At 40.8% G+C, this 23,381-nt stretch overlaps 1 protein-coding gene across 2 annotated transcripts in view; it reads right to left on the minus strand.

Moving 5' to 3' along the window:
• Positions 1-23,381, minus strand: part of Samuel (SAM-motif ubiquitously expressed punctatedly localized protein) — a 235,900-nt gene that overhangs the window by 196,877 nt on the left and 15,642 nt on the right. For both annotated transcript variants that reach the window (XM_087357656.1, XM_022070106.2), the window contains 2 exons: positions 9,756-9,926; positions 9,377-9,489 (listed from right to left, as the gene is read on the minus strand). In XM_087357656.1, the coding sequence (XP_087213782.1) occupies positions 9,377-9,489; positions 9,756-9,926 (284 nt within the window). The remainder of the gene's footprint in view (positions 1-9,376; positions 9,490-9,755; positions 9,927-23,381) is intronic.

The following is a 23,381-nucleotide window of genomic DNA, read 5'->3' on the forward strand; positions in this document are numbered from 1 at the left end:
CTACCTTCGAGCAGCACGTGTCGCTTGCCTGTAATACAGCGATGAAGAACGTTTTGGGCATGAGGGCAAAAAATTCTTTATATGTGAAGAATAAATACTGGACAGTTGAGCTTTAAAAACAGCGAAGAATGCGTCTAAAAAAATGCATACCTCTCCACACTCGTGTTCATTAGCTTCGCAGGAAAGCCGCGTGTACTGAAATGTTTTGGCACCCCTAATGCTTTATCTGACGCTATCTCAGACTTGGATTCGCATGGATGACACCAAGAGCAGGGGTCAGGTGCTGACTGGACGCCTCTCGTAACCCCACACTGGACACAAACTGCTCGCTCCCACATTCCTTTACGCACTGCGTCTCAAGTATTGCAATCCTGCTGCACTGATGTGGTGTGATGTGGCTGAATTTCTGAGCAACCACGTTCATCTAATAATAAATGTCTCACCACCACGACAGCATTAAAGTATATGGAGGCCAATTCCAGAGATTTCTAGTTGTCGGAAACAGACGAAGATGAATTATCAACTTCAAGCTTCGGCCGCTTGCAGTAACTGACTCCCACAGAACGAGAAGAAATATACGACGCAGACAAGTACCTGGGAAAGTGGGCATTTGGAAACCAAAGCAGGAGAACTGAGGTTTGTACCGGATTCGAATACAGCTCCAGAAACAAGTTATCTTGACAAGTATTCCGTGGTTCCCCTCAGATCCTATAGGCAAATCTGTTTGTTTTATATTAAAATTAGGCACGAATACTCCCATCCACATTTAAGCCAATTCTCAATTCCACAATCATTCCACCATTCGACCCTACACAACCAATACAGTTCAATAAATGTCGTTACATAGAAGAAAAATGAATTAACGATTACTTCCAATGACAATTCGCGAATGCAACGAATTTCGTGGGTTCAGTATAAAGCAAGCCGCTTGATTTAGATTAATGGTTCTTCAAGTTCAGGATCGGGTGAATAATGTATCACAGAAACACCTGCTGCTGATCGGCCAACAAGAAAGTCGGTTAGGGTATATGCCGACAAAGGCCTATGGCCATCTAGGTGAGAGCGCTGATGTCAGTGCTCAACTATTAAAGTGAATGGCCAGGTCGTTAGTTCTGTTTCTCGCCACACAACCATTCGCCTCGGCTGCGATATAACCACTCGCGTTTCACTTGGCTGGACACTAGCATTTTACAGGAACCAGGATCCCATCTGCTGGACGAGAATTGTTTCCTCAGCTTCAGCTAGTAAGAGGTGCTTATTTGGGCGCGCTCGTGAGGAGCTTACTGGGCATAACGAACATCGCACTTGCAAGGCAGAACTACACCTACACAAATTACTTTAACCTCCACAATCCTTTAATATCTACTGCAAACCGTTACTTTGTCGATGTAATTTCATCAACACACAGACAGCACAAAATTAAAAGTACAAAACAGTCGTTGAATATGTAAATAGTATTTTATATTCAAATCCAGGCAATAAAATGCAACAAAATCTAAAGTTTCGCCCAGATGCTGACCAAGAAATAGACGGCTGAAAAGAAACGAGAAAATGAAAGGAAGCATAATATAAAAAGAACCAAACAGAAAAATATGGAAAGAAAATGTGAAAAGTACGAGTGGCAAAATCACGCCGAAGTACATTCAAAACTCATTTTACTTTTCTGTTCTCAAGAAGAGGACACTTCAGTCTGTGCCGACTCTCAATGTATCGTGAATAAAGTATATATTAGTCGCGTGGTGGGACTCTACCCAACGCCAAATTCTATGTCACTGATTGACAACACAATGAAAGGCTGGACGCCGTTGACAACCATGCGTTCTAATTCTAACTGCGGTGTACGCACGAGTGAATATAACTACACAGGCGCCATCACCAGACGACCGGGGTAGCTCAGCCAATATACCGACTAGACTATGGACTGGACGACCGGGGTTCGATTCCTATCAGTCCAGACAGGTTTTTGGGCCCACCTAGCCACCAGCGTAATAGGTACGGGGATAATTTCCTCCGGGGTGGAGAGGACGAAGCGTGAACGCAGTTCAACTTCGCTCCGCGAGAGACATCTCGAGGAAGATGACTGCAAAATGGAATGGACTGTACGCTGTCATGGAGTCACTGTGCACCGCAACATTGAAGAATACATTTCGTAGTTTAAGTAGATTTTAGGCGCTCCAGCTGCTAATTCTATTTTTGAGAACACGTATCACGGCCACCTCTTTAGAGACGATGAATTTGCACAAACTGGAGTGAAAAACAGCTGCAAATATCTGAAGACAGATTTTACCAGTCAGACATGAAGACTAAGAAAAGGCATAAGACAGCGAAGGAAATTACACGGTCGAACTAAATTTTTCTGTGGACTTCATAGGCCCGAGAGGCGTTTCTGTCCAAATCATAATTTCCTACTTGTCTTACAAGATATATGATATATCATCTTTGCTTTTAATCATTTGAATCTAAAAGTGCGTATATACATCAAATAGATACCATGGTCAATACGTTTGACAACATTCTTGTAACAATCAGAAGGCACGACCTTTTGGGAAATGTTCATATTTGTCATAAGTTGGTACTTCAGTTCGTTGCCCGATACCTGAGTAAGCAGGAACGAAGACATAGGCCTATCTTTTCGTCAGGATGAATCCTAGGAACGTGGTACACGCTACGTAATGGAGCAACGTGAGTTATCATGAGATACAAATACCAGACGTGTTTAACAGTTTTGTACCTCATTGTACCTCTTCGTCACTAGTAGGAGCTTTCATTAGTACTGGCCTCTTAATGGACTATGCACACTGACATGAGATGCACTGGCGGACGTCTAGCTGGCGTGTAAATAACACTTGGCTAACCTTTAAGATGGGAAGTACCAGGTTACAGACAACGCTATTTATTGTTCACGTCAGTTTACCTGGCGTCTGCACTCCATAGTTTCTTGGCTATGCCTGTTTGTCTGCTACAGATTATTTTATGCAAGCAAAGTATGTATTCGCCAGCCAAAAACATTCTACTTGGTGGTGTTCGCTCCGTTGTTTCATGCCCACACTACTCATACCATACGTAGAAAGGAGAAATGTTATTTTGGATGACAGTAGAACTAGGCAGAGCGGGTCTCTCTTTCCCGACCCTCTTCTGTTAAACGTCAATAAAAATGGCATGAACTGTACCCGTACAGACAGTACAATCAACAAAACAAAACTAGCAACAAGAATTTGTTTGCCTAATGGCGGGAACAGCGAAATTAAATGTACTACAAACCCATTGATCTTACATTCAAACGAGTCTATAAAATAATTTACTATTTCTCACAACACGCGGTAATCTTAACAAGTTTTATTTAACAGGGCCTATTAAATTTAAAAAAAAAAGCTAACACATTTGCGTTTAAGAAACGAATGAGGAAGAACAGGCATATTATAGACATAATGCTAAAGCGATAATAAACTTTGACGTTGCTGATAATTTACTGTAGACGTCTATAACCTCGAACATACATGTAATTATTTGTTTTTAAACATGTCTGCCATAATTACTAAGTTACGTAAAAACTATCAAAATTACCTATAGTCCCCGAACGATAGGCCGGGCTAATACTATAATTAGAGACTTATATTACTTGTCTATATCGGCAAAAAGATGCCTGTTTTGAAGGAAAACCAGCAAACCTTTATAACCTAATTCGCACTGCACTAAATGTACTTCACAGAGGCCATATAAATGTTATTTAATAATCACGAATTTAAACAATACATGAAAACAAATAGGATTAATTGTTCACTAGTGGTGACCTGCTATAAGCCTACAAATTTATGATTTCCAAACTCACCAAAACAAATTCGTACGTTCAAAAATTCAACGGTCAACAAAGTTCGGATATATTTTGCGACTACACTTAAAGACAGCCGCAAAATTGCTTTAAAGTTACATTCCTTTTACAAAATAAAAATTAAACAGTTATTTTAAGCATTGTAGGCAGACTCATAATAAAATTGGTGTTTTGGCTGTGCACAATCCCTTCACACCGAAGACGCAAATTATGCCGATAAGAACAGATTATTTCTTAATTTCTTGTCTCATCGTTCCGGGCGTTTGAATCCCGTTCTGCCCACGTAGGCCCAAAATAGAACATAAAAACATCAAGGAGGAGGAAATGATATTTTACGTTATAACCTCGTTTTCGGTATTAAGAAATCATATCTCAGGAAAATTAAACTGTTCCCGTCTGGTAGAGAGGTGAGAGAAATGATGGTTCAAAGTTAGCAGTTGCAATCAAACTGAGAAGCACCACGACTTCGCACTTTGTTTACGACTGCGCCATCTTCCCTACGAAACAAACGAAACGAAGAGTGAAACAACTTGCAGATACAGAAGGGTCCACGTGACGCCTTAAATACTGTTCAGAGTCGCGAAGGTGTCCTTGGTTTCGTAGTCAGAGGACAAGAAACAAAAGACACCCGTGACACTATTCAACAATTCATCTTGGCAGGTCCAGCAAGTGATTCGTGGGACGCATTTCAAATCCTGAAAATACGTGTAGAGATTCGAGTACTTTTTAGGGATGTACATGGCTCTAGGTAGAGCCAACAGCAGGACATAACTTACGTTGCAATGTAGTGATTAATACCCGAGATGTGACGGGTTCAGCATGGATACCGGCTACTGTAACCGGAATTTCTCGTCCATAAACGACAGTTTCGGAATAAACGACTCCATGGGACCGTCTTTCTTTACAGGGAAATAGTAGTGGCTCAGCTGGTCAGCAATTCTTCGCTGAGTATGAAGATAACTGTGTTCCGACGTGATGTGCCGTATCCGACGTTTTAGAGGTAATTCCTGTTTACATCATCAAGCGTGCGACATCCCAGAAGACACTCATCTTCGTCCACTACAGTGTTCAGAGGATCACACCACTGGGCCCTACCCTAAGTCAGTTAAAACCAGCACACGGCAGGACATCTCATTTTAAGTTCCATTTTAATATTATCCTCCCATCTGCGCCCAGGTTTATAACATATTTTCTGCGCATTTTTCATCTCTCATATATGCGCTACATACTCCATTTACACCATTATCTTTCATTTGATCACCCTATGAATGCGTATCTACCATTTATTCTCCCTGTTCGAGTCAGTTAATCACTACCTACTGGAACACAACATATTTTGGCTAACCCTATGTCTTAGTATAGGTTACAAGCATGGCTATAATATCTGCATAACTAAATACGACCATTGGCCTAAGTATAAGAAAAACCATAAAGGTTACATTTCATTGCGTAATGCAAACACCGGTTCGGGGCTTCCCCGGCGACTTAACAAGTTATAACCATGTATGTCAAGCATCTCTAAAACAAAAATTCTATTGATGAAACGTCTTCTAAAAGTCTAAATGGATACAATGGAAGGGGAATCGAATCTGTTTGCTAGTCACATACCTAGTGCCTGGTGAGCGGATGGAAGGTTACAAGAACACGTATGACGTTCTTGACTGAAGGGTGTGAAAAGTTACGAGGAAGAAAGTGTACTCTTTGAAGCAACAACGAACAAATGACTAAAGAAAAGAGAAAATGGAGGGAACTAATGAGAGACACCGCATTTAATACGGGAAAGAGACAAATTACAAAATACGAAGGTTCTCAGGCATTACCCGTTCGTCCTTGTAATAAAAGTAGGCTGAAGAGTAGGTACAGCGTTTGGAAGTGAAGAAGGTAGGACGATGATAAGTGGAACAAGGGAAGAAGTTGAGATATCAAGCATAAACTTAATCTAAATTACTTTAAGTTGTCACATCGCTCCAGTCGTCCTACCAAGCTTCAGATCCGAACGATTCAGTCGTAAAATTATTCAAAACACAATGGAGGCTATATATACCACCCACTTTAAGAGTAAATACAGATGTATTCTTCTCAGAGAGCGTATTTATGAGTTTCGTATGATTCTTAGAATAAACAGCGATTATTTCCCCAGCTAGCCAATTACTCTTAGTAATGGAGACGCGTTATGTTTCTTTTGAGATACGAAATAAAATTGTAATTTTTTTTCAGATGAACCCATGCCGAGATTTGGACCAAGGATCTCTCGAATATGGAAGAGATCAAACCACTGAATCATAACGTTCGGAAAATAGACAAGAGTTTTTGTTCGCCACAACGTCCAGACTGTGATGTCAAACCAGCTGAAATCGTCAATCCTGAAGATGGAGGTAGCATGTTCCTCTGAAACGTAGAAAATCTACCCACAAGTCCACAGAAGAACTACGACCAAAAATTCCAAAACGGGAATATTCACTACTGTGGGAAGCTCAAATCTCTCGGATCCGGCAATTTTTGTTAGATGCACTGTCATCCCCAAATATCATAACTCTGCCACATTAATGAAAGACCAACTACATCAGCTGTGTTTACAATATGAGTTTGTGGTGCATTCTGGTGAAGAGACACGAGCATTTTTACTTTACTAGCGGCTACTTACATCTGCCAGTCTCTTTGTTACCACACAAATGATATATTTAGCAATAAAAATGAGCGCCCCAAACTAGTCAAAATCTCGTACACGTGAGAATATATATGCATTCATGGCTGCGCTTGTAAAATAACCTTCAAAATATTTTATTACAGACTTCATTTGCATGTGAATGGCATCGCATGAGATAAAACAGCTAAAACACGGCTCCACTGTTAGTATTTGTTTGTCCAGAGTAAGATGAATTTACCATTCTCGGAGAATTTCTTGCATTGGTTTAATTTCTCGACAGAACGACATTTATTCAGGTGTTCACCATGTTACGTGTTTCTGGGAAATTATGTGCATATATGGCAGAGTAGCGAAATTAATACGATAAAATTCAGTGCTAGTCTTTCAGAGAAATGATAGCCTGTAAAATCGGTGTGTAGACTTTGTACGTCGTCTATATTTCAATAACATTACAGCGTGTGGGAAGCTGGACCTCCTTCCGTCTTCAAGAAAAACCGGAAGCTCAGAAACCCTAGCTGTTGAGCCTCCTGGTCTGAGGTTAGCTCAACCATACGGAAGAATATGGTTAACGATGCATACTAAATGATGGCCTGTAACTAACCATATTTTGCTCAATTACAACTTCAGAAAACAAATTGTAAAACTAATTTAACGGATAACTACGAACAAGAGAAGAAATTCGGTACAACAATATCGAATGAAGGGTGCCTGAACCAAATTAGGTCATCCTCATATTCGTCGCCTTGAGAATCAGATACCTGTTTACGTCTTTATGATGTGGTGAGTGAGGCATTCTTTACTTCCACTTGTTGCTTCCTGCGGAACTCCAGCTGCAGCTGTGTGGCATCGCCTACAGTTCTTAACATCTTTGTCTCTGTCCACAATGCTTCCCATAACAAGAGGTTGAGGATGGTAATCTACAAACAAATGAAGGCTCTTCCCCACCGCGGCCAAGTACCATTAAAGTGTCTCTCACACCGGCCCTGAGATTTATTTTCTTTACTCTTGTCCTCTCTCTCTCTCGTAAAAATACAGCACACTGACCAGATGAGAGACCACCAGTTTCCCAAGAATGGCTCTACTGCTTACAGTCAGTCATAAAATCAAGCAGGAGTTACAATTGACCCTTAAACATCTAAATTAATATAACTTTCATTGTAGACACTCAATACCAAATTTCATTCATAACTGTCAAATAGTTTCGGAGATAAAACCTGCATATGGAAAAATTTTACCCCCCCCCCCCCACCAAAATATTTCTTTCACCGTGAACAATTCACTCAAAAAGCGCACAGTATGAGGGTGCTTCCGAGGATGAAGACGATTTCGGATTGCGATTGGGCAGTTCAGGCGGCACAATTTCCACGCATAATTAAAACCAGGTGACCACCCCACCTCCAACCCCGAAAGTCAGGCTAATGTTCTTATTGAGCTCTGCGTTATAAATTACGATCGATGTAGGCCGCACTCTATTAACGGCTAGTATAAAATCTCTCACTTTCCCAGCTGCGGTGTCAATCCTTTTACAAGAATTCTAAATAGCGTCGAGGGTCAATCACAAATGCTCTCGAATGCTAACTGCTTCACCGCGACGTTCAGCTGAAAGCCAAAGGCAATTCTATGTAGATTTCATGAAGTTTGAATTTGGTTCCGGGCTGTAGGCCGCTTATCCCTATATTGCTCCTCGCGACCCTGCAGGCAAATGCGGGCGCAGACCTCAAAACAGAAGACGACACCTTTCAGTCACTTCATCATCGACAATCATGCTTTTTTGTAAAGAAGCCTTAGTAGCATTTTAAGATAACTCGCAGAAAAGGCTCGTTACATTCAATTCGTGTTTCCATTATTCCCTTATCCTCTTTCTCTTCCTTTCTCCATTCGTGTTTCTATTTCATTCCCTCCTTTATTTAATGTTCCTATCCCATCGTTATTCCAAAGTTCTCGCCACCCAGAAAGCAGTATCATACTTTAAAAAGCTACCTAATGGCAGCGGCACTTGAGAAATACAACTTATTTTTTAATCTACCGTCATTATCGAGAACTTGCAGGCCTGTGAGAGCGCACAACACAAATATTATCGACGACTATTGAGGTTAATTAACTGTTTATGTAGGTATTCATATCAATTTCTCACTATTCGATTACGATTATTAACTACCAAGAGCAGATCACGAAACGTCATGTAACGTCACGCGTAACTGATCTGAAATGATAATACACGGGCAAGAACGTGCGGTAGCAGGCTACTGCTTGAAAGTAAGCAACAAACGGGAAAGAGCAGGTTCGACAAAGCGAATCAGATCAATATGAAATATAGCTAATGGCGGCCAACGATCAAGAAAACCTGCTCAGGTGGAAGGTTTCAAAACCGGACGTGGTAAGCGCCCTGTATCCGGGTCAAACAGAACTGCAAGTGCATGGCTCAGGGCTCTGTTTCTTAATGGCGACAACAAACAGCTGAAAAAGAACAAATCTCGAACCACAAACCGGATATCCTCACTCCAGTTCAGCCAGCAAACTCCTAAGATACTGAAGATGGTTGTCTTCTGGGTTGTTGCGCCGTGTAGTCTGGTAGAAGTTTGCCGACGTCTCAGAGGTCCTTGCTACGTCCATTATTATTATTATCACTGAAGCAAATTTTAAGATATGTCTAATCGAGTAAAATGTCGCATCAAATAAGAAAAAAGACAATAGAAAACGGAAATCTGATTTAGTACAAGAGTGGCTCCGCTGTTCAGTAAAAGCGTCTGTACTCCACAACAGCGTGGCCTCGCCAGAATACTTGAGACTCTAGAGGAACATTCAAATGGCAACGCCAAATTCCAGATAATTAACGCGTGACACTACTTAAACCAAGCACTTGACCTATATTCGGTGTTTTTCCAAAGTTCAACACTCACCTAGCTGAGGCTGTCCGTGGCCGCGCGTCCGACTGCTTTTCAGCTGATCGATGATTGTGGTGAGCCGACGAGATTCTCGCTGTTTCCTGTCTCCTTCAGTTCCTGAACCCGAGCTGCAAGAGACACAAGAAAACTATCATCTGTTGACGTACGAACATATTAAAACTAACTTTATTCTTACAGCAGCAGAATGATTCCTGAATTACCTGTAGTCTGGTAAAAGTTTACCAACGTTTCAGAGGTCCTTGCTGCCTCCATCATCAAATTCTGTCTACATCACCCAATTATCACTATTTCTAACAACGATTTAAGTTCGCATTCGATCCTACTTAACTGATACAGCTGATAAACCTGGAATCAATTTTCTTGTAACTCTTACCCTGTTATTTCAGCAACTGTGTCAGTGGTCAGAAGGTCCATGGTTCCGAGGTCAGCACACAGCCGTTTGTTGCATCTCTTCAGCTGAGAGACCCTACGAGCGTCTCGAACAGTACTCCCATAGCTACAAGCAGCGATTTCGACCTTTAAATCTACCGTTTTTGGCCCTCTCCTGTAACAAACAAGAAAGTAAAAGTATTAACGGTCATTTTATTACAAGTTCTGACGAAATAATCGAACAGTAGTTGCTAGGAACAGAACGTTCATATTAACCGTGTTTGCTGAGCTAGCACGGCCATCAATATTCACGGGAAGCATCTGTCACTGGCAGCAAAAAGTATATTTTATTTTTATATGTAATAACAGATTCTTAGTAAATTTGGTCTAACGGCTCCAGCATATTTCATATCAGGCCTTCGATGGTGGAAAAGCGACCGACACGAGCGACAGCGGCCGAGTTTTAGGCGCCTCTGCGCATATACTGCCATGTGTCCTCGTGAGAGCCAACCAGCTTCAGAGAGTTGGTGTATAAAGCGTTCAGTTACTCCAAAATGAAGCAGACGCCATTTTTTGGCCTATATACCTCTCTGTCTGCGCCACCTGCCCTCGTTCGTGTTGGTCACTATAATAAAAGGAAAATAAACATGCCATAAGGTGCTGATTAAATAATTATCACATGGTATTTATTCAACACGTATCGTGGAAATGTTACTGTCTGAAGTGGATCTATTAACATCATTTCAGACTCTTTACAGACAGGCCTACCTCAGAGCTAAAATACTGACTGTAATGCAGTTTTTCCAGCAAGATTATCTATATTCGTGACAAGTAGGTTATGTGTTCATAACCTTGGGTACTGCTAGGAGTGACAATATTCCACACCTCTTATACAGTTTTACTGTAATCGTTGTGCTATCGTGTTACTTGGTAAACTTTATAGAGTACAGGGCAAATATATATGTGAAACAGAAAGTTTGCACTTAGCCAGAAGGTTTGTTATATTATATGTAATGATTTTTAATGAACCATAAGGTTGGACAAAGGGGTGTAATGATGTATGTAATGAGATGTGAAGATCAGAAAACTGCGATTCTCTTAAGGTAACTATGCGATTAATTTCATGCTCGAAGCAGTAAAATTACAGCAGGAACAGAACATGGAAATTGGTTAAATGTATTTTACGACTAAGTAAGTATATGCTTATTACTATTATTACTTTTAACTTATACTATTGCTGGTGTCCTATAAGATTTTTCAGCAGTGACCATTACGGTTCTAAGATTTACTACGATCACCTTTCGTTGTCATTAACAACTATCACGATATCTTCATTACACAGATTAAGTTCCAAGACCCAGAGCAAAGATTTCTAGATCCGGACTAGTCGTAATTTAAAATAAACTTTGTCTTTTATTATACCTATATTTCTAAGTTAACGTACAATTTTAACAGTTACAAAAATGGTTTCTTTAAACAGTCAGAGATGGCGAAAAATATTTTTTCATTGATTTTATAAAATTTCTTCTACCATCCATAGATTAAGCACGTTCTTATTCTGACTTCATAAGCATCTGAAAATTACTGTCTTCTGGGATATTGCGTCGTGTAGTTTGGTAGAAATTTGCCGACGTTTTTGAGGTGCATACTGCATCCATAACGAGGGTGATGAGCGGCGGCAGTAAGCACTTCTGAAACGTCTGACAATTTCTACTAGACTACACGGCGCAACATCCCAGAAACCAGACGTTTTCGGTGATAACCTGAAATATCGTCTTCTTCTTCTTCTTCTTTTTTCTTTTTTCTTTGTGGTGGATCGAATATAACTCCTGTTTTACAGAGTCTCAAATCGAAGTTCATTCAAAGGCTTTCTAAGAAACAACTAATAGTATAAATTTGGTACATAACACATGAAGTCATAACTGAAACACAGGCTATATATCACGTTATTAATACAAGTTAATGCTTCATTGTTACGCCTAATTAACAAAGACAACTGGCATAAATACAGGGACATCGGTTAACGAATATTCTTTTGGTTCACTTTTTAGGGTTATGGATAGAAGAATGTAAATGAGTTGCCTGACCACAAACTTCTAAATAAGATGGCGATTGAACAGGTCTGTTTTTAGTTTTTAATTTAAGCTTAATTTGCTCGGGGTTCAAACTCAAATGTCCAGCAAGCCGTATTTCATCCTGGGGCCACCGGTTGCAGTAATGCAAAAAAAAATCAAACAATGATTTCCTACACTGGAAGCCGTTCACATATCATATTGCAATTAGAAGGACCTAGCAGTTGAATGCCTGTGCCCAAGGTAGAATCTCTTTGTATGTTCACAGAAGCCATGGCTTTATGGTACTGATTAAATTAAACGCGTTATAAAATTGTAGTTAGTTGCTGCAGATGACCACTGTGGGAATCTTCGGCCGACGAATGATGTACATCATGAGCGCAAGCAGCCCACACTGCCAACTAGCAGCAGTCATATTTCCTACAAGAACAGCAGCAATGTCGGCTCCTCCTTTGATTCTTCTGCAGACTTTGCAACTACGCGACTTCGAAGCCACTTATACCGATTCGAAGTTTGAAGCTTTCTGACTATGCGCGACACATTATGTTAACCCTTCTAGGCCAAATCTCGTGTAAATAAAATTTTAAAAATTCAGTACGCACCGCAAAGAAAACACCACATTTCACCATTACGAAGATCAACTAATTAATGCTGTTTAAGGTACTCATCACTGTTTACACCGAGAATCATACACATCCCAACTGCTTCAGTACCTTGGGGGAACCATCCATCTGTGTGTTATTAAAACCACAATTCTGGTCTGAAGGTTGACTAGCAATTCCCGAAATTAAATTTTTCGTGAAAGACGTATTTTTTTCCCTATAGTGCTTATATCCCTGAACTTCGCCACTTTTATAGGGACGATGAATATGAAGACACGCAGACAATCAAGTTAATGACAAGTTCAAAGTTCGTCTCCACGACTTTGTGGGGAGATGTTTACAGTGTAGAAGCAGCAAACAGTCGGCAGCTTCGCACCTAGCTATTCAAAACTTGATGAACATTCCTTTTTTATTCTTTTTATTGTCGTCGTCTTAGGTCGGACACCGTGAAAAATGAACCCCATCACATTCCACTAGCTGCTGTTAGTGTTTCTGTAACAAAAGAGGTCAGCCGTCCCCTTACCCCTCCCAACACATCACCTTGCTCAATAGACACCTCACAGTCATTGTACGGCTCGGAACAAGAGTGATACATGTTATAATCCATATCAAATTATGGGCCGCGGTTAACAACACCTACTTTGCAATCGACACTTCCTGGGTTAGAATATCAGATCTGCCATCGGTTACCCTGACTCTAGTTCACCAGTCACTCCAGATAAGGGTTAATGGCACTGATGATCGAGGCAACAAGAACCTCTGAAACGTCGGTAAACTTCACCCGACTACACGGTGTAATAACCCAGAAGACAGCGATCTTCTACACATATTTAACGCATGTGGTAATATTACGTTAAACTAAGAATCAACTCAGACAGACGAATCATATCGTGCGTAACTCCATGGAGCAGAGACCATCTTAAAAACTGGCAGTCGCTCAGCTAGTCAATAAATGTTCCATGATATTTATTTTCGAAATATGAAACAAATACCGAAGATAGAACATAAACAATGTCGCATAATTGGCCCTGTCAACAAGAAATTTGGATTGCGTCTGCATTAAACGAGCATCAGGACCAATGAGGGACGCTGAACAGCAAAGAATGTTTTTGGAAACTCTGTGTCTGAAGTAGGCTTACCAAGCACATGTTTCCACTCTCGTTGTCAAGGCTCCTGTTTGGACAGGTGCGCTTAAAAGCTGCAAACGAACGAAATACACGAAACTGTACATGTATAGTCCAATATTAAACACTTTGTTGGTTATTGTCTTGTACTTTAAGGCTACCGAGATGGTGGCATGACAGCGAACAACTCTCTGGGCGAACGAACTTGAAAGCCAAAAGAACACGGTTTCCTTATTTTCATACTGAAACTCACAATTATGCTACAGGAGAACAACGGTTGCAAGAAGATTAAGTTCATAACAATTACAGCTGCATCGCGAAGCGGTTTGTTTATAACAGTGGTTACAGCCTATGCTGATTCACGGACAAATTTAATGTCTCTGAAACAAAGGACATATTAATATATTTTAGTTTAGTGCTTGATACAATGTGACTAGATAACCAAACGACGAAAGATTCGAAGCGAGAGCGTACATATGAGATGCGGTTCTCACAGCGTTCATGCCTAGAAGAGCGCATATATTTGTTCTACTAGACGTCTTTCTCATTGCTACTTACGCCCATGTTGCATAACTCCGGAAATACTCAGCGCACCTTATGGTTTATTTAAAGCAAAAAATGGTAATCCATTTGTATACACAGAAAGAGCTATAAAAAGTCTTGTGATTTGCGACAATCATTAATATTTACCAACAGTAGTAGCCAGCAGATTCATAAATCATGTTGCGCTACGAACATGGAACAAACCCGACAGATGGAACTAGAAAACCATTAATTACAATGTTCACATTCACCTTTCACTTAGTGTGTTAGATATTAATGAATAGTGAAATGTCGCCCATGTAAAATGCACCTGTATCTGCTGACCTCGACTCAGTGCGACATACATTGTCCGACTCCTTTCTACGTAAAATAAGAGTTATCATACGTACAGGAAAATTAATTAATAACAAAGTATTTAAGGTGTCAACGTTGGTTAAAATTGGTGTCTGCAGGCAGCGACGCACTGACTATGCTCAACAGTATCAGGACCCAAACATACTTCGAGCATGTTTGGTGAAAAACTGCCCAAAATTCTTATAAATATCCACAAATAGTCGGACCGGGAGGGCAGAAAATCTGACCATCGCGTGGCCTGTACAGTCACGAATTTAGTACAACGCTGCGAACCGCTGTAAGCGTCAAGACCGACTCTGAGGCCTGCCTAGCCTCCTATCCAGTGGTTACCGGAGGGAATAAAAGTGGACGGGGCGCGACGCTGACCACTCACCACCAGCTGGCGCCGTTTCAGATAAACATCGCAGGTCTCCCAGATCTATATCTCATATCATACACCAGTAACTACTACAGTATGCTCTTTTCCACAAAGTTAATTAAACTTAATTTATGCTGCATGTAAAGTAGGGTTTGCACTGGAAGTACACAAACATATATAAACATTTCTCAACAAATTTTAGTTCAGACCGCCGTATCACATTCGTACCAAAACCGGTTAATTACTTTTGAGATAAAACGTCTTGATAGACAGGCAGGCCTCCCGGCATGCTTCCTTTTAATGCGCTCCGTGCATAACAGCACAAAGATTTGAAAGACCAACAGACGAGTCCTCACGAAGCATGGGGCAAGTATAAAAAACACCTAACGAATTTTTAAATTTCAAGACTTTTTCATGTCTTACTTGTATTCCCTAAAAATTTACCATTCACAAGGAGCTATGCCACGCCACCCCACGGGGAGGAAAAGCAGTGCCTGAGTATCAAAATTCTGCCTTCTCAAGCTCCCACTAGATCACCACGTCCTCTTTCTGATTCTGTCCTTACCACAAGGACGAGAAGAGGTCTACGATACTCAGTCTGATCAACATTTGGTTCAGCAATTCGGACGCTGTTAGTAAGAGAGAGGCGCGCTAACATGGCTAAACGAACTGATGTCATTCGAGGATATTTTCCGAAAAGCGACCATAAAACATGTCTAAGATCGTAGCGTGTCATTATCCGTAGGCCCATAATCATATCTCCAAAACAAATCACATTCATTTATGTGCGTATGTAAATTACAAGTATTAAAGCAACTGTTCTTTTTGTAGTGTGGGATTCCGAACGGTTTAACTTCTTAGGTTTCAGTACATCGTACTAATAGTTGGTCCACATCTCTTTGTGTCAGTGCTCAAATTTCAAATGTCATTTAAGGGACGGTTAAAATCTATCCTGGGATTTTCTTTACTTTTAGATATCTCCGTTGGCTGTAAACCCGTCCTAAAATGTAAAATTATGGGATATGTACAGGGAAAGTACCTTGAGAAAACCGTTCAACAAGAAGCGGATAAGACGGTTTATTAATACGGTACAATAACAAATGCCGATCGAACATGAACTGCTAACAGACGATTTATCGCCAACTTATCTGTGTCCACACACTCATAATGTTATTTTTATAAGATCTAATCTCATACACACATTCGCACGGTCTTCATGTTAACATTGCAAAAGGTAGGGAGTTCAGAGCAGGTCGACCGCGAGGCGATGACACCAATTTTCACGAAGATAACAGGAACCCATTTCGTTTAGAACCATAAAATTGGCCAAAACAATTTTCCAGAACACGCAGTTGGACCACTCTTGCTCCTGGCGAGACACAACTGATCACTGCATGATGAGGCTGCGGATGGGGGGGGAGGGCGGGAAACAATGTGTGACCAATCGCATCTCTGGAAGCCGCACAATCAGTCTGCATCATGTAATAACAATAAAGCATGTCCAGTGAGGCAGATGGAAAGGTGATCTTCGTATCACTGTCAGAGCCCACAACTACGTGTTCACTACGTCGTCATATGGTGTAATTAAACACTGCACCTGACGACAGACTGCCAAACAACTAGCAGCTTGGCTGAGGACTAAGAAGAGGCGCGGGGAACAGCATTTTAAATCAGTTTCCAACCCTTGAATGTAATATTTGCCAGCCCTCGATTCCGTTCATTGCTGATACAAATCTGGAAGCAAGGCATTCACAACTGCTGTCATCATAAACATATTTATTCATCACGACCATCATTTTCTCTTTGGTCATAGTTTGTTTTCTTCAACATTATCATCAGTTTTGTGTAATTTTATCCAAATAATTTTTTCTAGTCTGCGGATGGAAGGCCGAGTTTGACTTCCGAGAGGGTAGGATTTTTCTCTTCGCCACAACGTCCAAATCAGATTTCATTGCATAATCCACGACGTACCAGGAACCCTGTTCTTGGAGCGCCCAGGTTAGGTTACGTTACGTCACGTCTGTATTCCCAACATTCTCTATGTGTACTGACGCTCGACGTCGTTTTGTCAGGACAAGGATCCAGAACAATTTTCGGTGTCGTGGAGCGTCTTTTAATAATCTACTCTTCGAAGCACAGAACTCTGGTCTTGGAGCCATTTTCTATCGTGTTTAGTTCCCGAGGTACAGGAAGATCCTTCGATAGGGATCGATATCAGAACCCTTTTTTGCAGAGTTTTAACCCGCCTATGTTCTCTTCGTGGTCTCAAGAAACAAGCGTGCTAAATTTGGTGCAAATCGGCGTTCTCTAGCTACAATCACGTGAACATACAAACCCTCAGCTTCATATGTAAAAGTTTTTCGGGGAAGTTTCGGATTCAAAGTGTTAATTAACAACTCTATCTACAGTACTTGGTGGAATAATTGTTTTTAAGTGACAAGACTTTTGTAGATTTGGGGAGTACTACATACCACGTAGCTTGGCCTTGTTATAACACGTGTGAACCTTATTTGAGATGCGTCCGTCATAGAATGATGGCTTCAAATGGGCCTAGACGGGCCGTTACCAAATCATATCGACATTTCATTTGATGCTAAACGTCCGGCGAACGGAATGATGAACACTATACTTTTCATTATGGAGAAAATGGCCGCAGTTTTGTTGAAAAGTGCAGTTGCTCGTCATTATTACAAAAACTTATAGGAAACAGACAAGAGCTTTGAGAGTGAGTGTACTTAGTGCTTATCCCCTCCTCGAACATGTTACTCAACACCGTCGAGGGGAAAGGGGGGAGGGGCTGAAGAAAGGGTTAAAGTTAAATCTATAACATCCGACCTCGGAGACCGAAAGAATGCTAAATATACACGGCCAAATGTAGACTAACGCTGTTAAAAACATGACCCAATATAAATTCACTCCAAGACACGGGAATTATGTTCAGACATTTGAGGTTCTCGCGGCGGCGAGAAAGAACGTGAATGTTTCTCGGGTGCTGCGCCATGCAGTCTGGTAGACGTTTACCGACGCTTCAGGAACTTACTGCCTCCAATAGCAGGGCGAGGAGATCGTCATTATAAATAGTCTCGATGTCGCACTTTCTTCATGTCCTTTGCGTTCTAGTGTTCTCTTCGCCTTCAAACATTTGCATTATCTCTAATTAGGCTAGAGTTAAATGAAAAATGCGACATGTCGAAACACGAGGAAACGTTAATTCAATCTCTTAATGCTGGAGAACGAGCTTATCCTTGTCAAGATGGACTGAATCGTCCAGGACGGCGATGCATAGAAATTCACAAATTGATAAAAATTAGTAAAATATGAACCAATGGAGCTTCCTCCGACCAGTTCACTTGCCCGTTCACGTTCCGTGGACTGTTTCGGTCTTCCTTCCATCCCATTTGTCTTTATTCTTCTATTTCTTCTCCGCTTCTGTCATTTATACCTTCTTTTCTTTTCTCCTCTCCTTATTCCAATCTTTTCAACTTCAATTACCTTGTAAGATTTGAGGTTTTCACAGCGATGAGTATGAAGATTTCTGTCTTCTGGGTTGTTGCTCAGTGCAGTCTGGTCGATGTTTACCAACGTTTCAGAGGTCTTTGCTGCCTGCATCATTAAGGTGATTAATCGCCCTGATGACGGAGGCAGTATGACCTCCGAAACGTTGGTAAACATCGACCAGACTGCACTGAGCAACAACCCAGAAGACAGAAATCTTCAATCACCTTTCTTCTCTCTTTCGGGATTTTACCAGGTAACTACTATTTGAGAACAGTGTAAGTGTGACGTAGCACGATGAGTCTATCCATCACACATGGTCTGTCAGGCCTGCCAACCTTCCTCGTGGCTCGACCCTTGACTTTTCCCGGCCCGCCTCCTCGTCTTACAAGACGATGTGATGCGTCTGTGTGTGTTTAACCTACCTCGAGTCAACAAAACAGAACCTGCATATTTTTAGCCTGTATATGCCCTGGGGTCGCTTTACCACCATTCTGTAATTGTGTGTCGTGGCATGTCCTGTCCACTATGTTTCTTCATGGGTAGCAGAGGATTCAGATTTAATTTAGATTACATTACGTAAGGCCCATTACTGCTCAATGCGGCAACAAAACCTAGGTAACCCACGCCATGCAAGTCCGAACGAAGACTCATTCCTGCATGCATGCATGCATGGTAGGTTGTTAGGCATTATCTGAACAGCTGATAGTCATTCTTCTGGTCAAAAACTTCCTCCTTTTATGATAAGTCATGGTACCGGCAGTCCATCGTATTTCACAAATCTACTCCACTGAATCATACCAGCGGAAGACAAGGTGAATCTTCATACCCGATTTATCGATGTAAATTTTGCTGTCATTCTCTAATCAACACATAGATTTTCCAAAGTATTTTACTTTCCAGGAAAAAAAGTTTATTTGAGGTGACCGGCTCATCGACCTGATGACGGCAGCATTAAGCATCTTTGAAAAGTAGGAATATTTCTACCACACTACACGGCGCTACACCCCAGAAGACCGGCCAGCGTATAGCTCTGAAGGAAGACTTTGCTGTTATAAAGATACTCTTCAAGAGGTTAAGCCAGACAGCAACAAACACTTCTCTTAAGTATAGAGCGAGCCCTATGGTCTATGTAGATAGCCAAAAAGTAAAATGATTTGACGTAATAAGTTACCTTCCCATTGAAAATGGTGTTTGTTCCATGTATTAGCATATGTTTAGAACTCATGCATATATTTGGTTGCCATGTTTACATGCAGTTGTTTGATGACCCTCTAAAAAGGTTCACGTCTTTGTCACTAGCCACGTCTCACCAACATCACGCATACAGTTCCGAGGAAGACAAATGACACAGTTCGTTTCAAAATAAGCGACACGGAAATCACCATTTCCCTAAATATTCTGAAGTGCTCGGTTCCGATATCGGGCCGGATAACGTCAGTTCCTGACTGAGTCTTTATTATTTTCTTAAGACGAATATGTTTACGGTAAATTCAACCAGAACATAAACGCCTCCTTCCAAATCTGTATCTATTCACTATTCATGATCCTCATATTTAATGTCATATAATCTGCCGAGTTGGAACATCGTTAAATGACTTAAAAATAAATTCGCCCACAGAAATGATTTCTGAGATGTTGCTCAGTGTATTCCAGTAGACGTTTGCCAGACTACATGGCGCAACGTCCCCCCAGCCGTCAAAACCTGAAATTTCATTGCATTAATCAAGATTCGCTGCTTGCCTTTATGCCGTGATACTTCGCCTTCAGAGGTTGCAAAATCCTATTCCCACCTAAAAGAAAACAACGAATCTCCAATATAACGATCAGTTCTTTCAATGTTGTTTTAGAAAATACTCAGTTTATTCTGGTATTCATGTAAACTCATATAGGCCTGCACTTTGCAGGCGAAATGCAAAATCACTGAATGCTAAAGCGAGTAATGCATGTGCTTGAAAGAGTTAATTTAAGCCACGGAAGTGTGCTAAAAAGGAACTAAGTTAGCGAGCTATTTTGTCTACCAATCCAAGTGTTAATTTTCAAGGAAACGATAGTGGCCTGCTTCGATCAGTGACAGTCGGACTGTCTCAAGGGAGCAGCATGTGCTGCTAACTGCCTCGTCCTCTCCACCTCTCACTTCTTACAGTGTTAATTATTCATGCATTTTATTCAATGCTTCTTAGTTTTAACATCACAACTAGAAGTCTCACAGAACTCGCTGGGACAATGTGTACGCTTTCCTGTGTTTTTCTCTGCACACATAAATTTTGATTCCATAAAAAGTGTCCCATATTTTAGTATGAGGTACTGTCGTTTAAAATTTAATGACGTGGAAAGCGGGTAGAATTTTTTTTCTGGGCTAAGCAATAGCTTACGTTTCTAAAGTTGATTTAAATATAAATAGGCCTATATATGAAAGCGTTACTCATGAAAATGTGTATGCGATTTACTTATTCCGGAAGATACAGAATGAAACTTGTACTGAAACACACAAGCAAATGGCGGGTCATTTGTATGACATAAAAGGTTGCGCTGGGCACACAGGTATTTGTTTTTGCTCAGCCGACATGACGTCATTGCCGAGTGTCATTAGCATGATAGAAAGGTCAACCTTAGTTAAGCAAGTGAAGAGTGGCGAATGGTACCAAGTACTGGCATATAACACACTCTCAGCAGCGAATTATCATGGATGTCAGATCACTTCATTGACGCCCTGTCAGAGGAACATGGCACCGAGTGATGGCGTCTCAATGATGCAATACATGTGCCCCCAAAAGGAGTGAAGTACCCACCCACTCGCCAAAGAAAGACACGAATCAACTAACTAGATGTCTAGTTAACTAAGCTACTAACGAACTAATCCAAAGGCACATCATTTCCTCGTCAAGAATTCTGTTGCTATAAGTCCACTGTTCCATGGCTTTGGAAAATATCTAGAAGCAATTATTTAAAACAATTTAACAGGGTTTTAACGTTTCACCCTACATGTTTCGGCCAGACATTACAATAATCAGGAGACCACATCTACCACAAAAGTAAAAAGTAAAGCACTCCCGCTACACGCTATGTAAGTCGCTTGGGGGGAGAGTTGGTAATTGATTTAAATGATGCAAAAGCTAGACACAGGTCTACGGTATGTAATCACCTGTTATAAGCCATTTCCTTCAGTAACAACACTAACAGACCTAAATCTAAATGATGGGATGAAGAAAAGTGTTCAAAATTAATACATAAAAGGCAACAGACAAAAATACATCGGTTGCATAATCAAAGCCACTGAAAGGAGATAATATGAAAGGCGTGAAGCTAGTATAACTTTCAGGGGAATAAGGGAAATATTTGAAAAAATGAACTTCAAATGAATAGTAGGAGAAAAATATTATAGATCGGTAGAGAGGTACGCGCCTAAATAAATGCAAGGATCATTACCAACTTAGAACTGACCTGGTAAGAGTTAAAATGGTGGAGAGATTCCAGATTCCCACAATATTATTAAATTGCCTGCCATATTACTTTTACCAAGAACTTAATGTGCAACTGGTTCCGTCTCATATCGCGGTCAAGGGATGTTGTAAACGCGACTGCCAAGGCCTTCCTTCTAAAAGAAAAATTATTAATTGTCTTGGATGTGCTACATCAGACAGGCCGACTGAAGTTCATTAACACATGCTGCAAGAATGGACTGCCAAATTGCACTTCGCTTGAAAAGAAAGAAATAAAGAATAGAGAACAAAAGCCAGATGTTAGCCAGCTAGTTCAGGCTTACACTCGTCGCGAGCACCTGAATGTCTGGTTGCAATATACGAGTACCACTGAATAACGAAAGACAGACATAACACTATTTGTTTTTCTCCCCCCCCCCTCCCCCCCTCTGAGTGCTAGCTGGGCTAAGAAAGTGAGATGAACGCTCCGCTCCCTGCAGTTGCATATTCTGGTAAAGAAGTAGACGAGATTTGGTTTAAATCCGACGTAATGTCACAGCTTATCAAGAAATTCTCAATGCTGCCAAGTGTATAATAAGCTTGGACTTAGACGCACACTGCCAAGTACCTGTCACATTGAAAAGAATCCTCCATTGCGAGGTCATGGAAAAGTTATAAATCCGTCTCACAAATAAAATGACGATGACCCCGGTTTCTATAATTGACTTTAACCAGTTAGTTCCGAATTCATCCATAAGTAATACTGCAGGACAGAATCCATATGCATTATTTGGGTGTTTCCTGCCTCTAATGGAATGGGTGTGATGGAATGATAAAGAATTACGACAGTACAAAAATAACTACATTAGACAAAATCTACATCTCCGTAAAATAAAATACATAATGCATGTTCTCGCTTTCTGCAGTCTTCAGTTCACTGCGTATTAATTAAAACAGCATGGAACGTGTCTACGTCTGCATTTCATCAGCATCAGCCATTAATTTCTTTAGTTGTCGCTGTCTCTTTGTTCAGCACATTTAAGATGCATACACTGCTTCAGAAATACCTGAAGTAAGAGATTCTGATGAAAAACGGATACTCATAGATTTGTGCACAAGTGATCTCAGTATGAGGAAAGGAAATGAAAGGCTGAAGGAAATTTTAGTTTAGATATTACTGTATTCTGGGATGTTGCGCTGTGTAGTCTGGTAGAAGTTTACCAACGTTTCACAGGTCCTTGCTCCCTCCACCACCAGGGCAAATCGCCCTGATGATGGAGGCAGTAAGAACCTCCGAAACTTCGATAAACTTCTGAAGAAGCTCACTTAGGAACCTGAAATCTTACTAAATTATTCATATTTCCTATTTGTGATACATGTTCAACATTAATGTACTATACCATATTACATAATTTTCACTTTTAAGAAACGTAGATATTTTAGTTGCTCTCAACATAAGCGTTTATGAACAGGCTAATTCTGTGAAAGCTATATGTATTATCTGTGACATATCCGACGTTTATATAAGACTATTTATTGTTTTTATGTCAACATCGCTGCAAGGTAGCAACACAGTGAGATAATGCAGACATTACAGCTTACAATTTGATGCACGTTCCATACGCAATCACGTTGCGAAACAGGCCTCTCTAATCTTGAC

This window comes from Zootermopsis nevadensis, unplaced genomic scaffold, assembly GCF_977971745.1.
Source record: "Zootermopsis nevadensis isolate Lab colony 2312 unplaced genomic scaffold, Znev_1.0 Znev_ptg000028l, whole genome shotgun sequence".
In the NCBI taxonomy this organism is placed as follows: Eukaryota; Metazoa; Arthropoda; class Insecta; order Blattodea; family Termopsidae; genus Zootermopsis; species Zootermopsis nevadensis.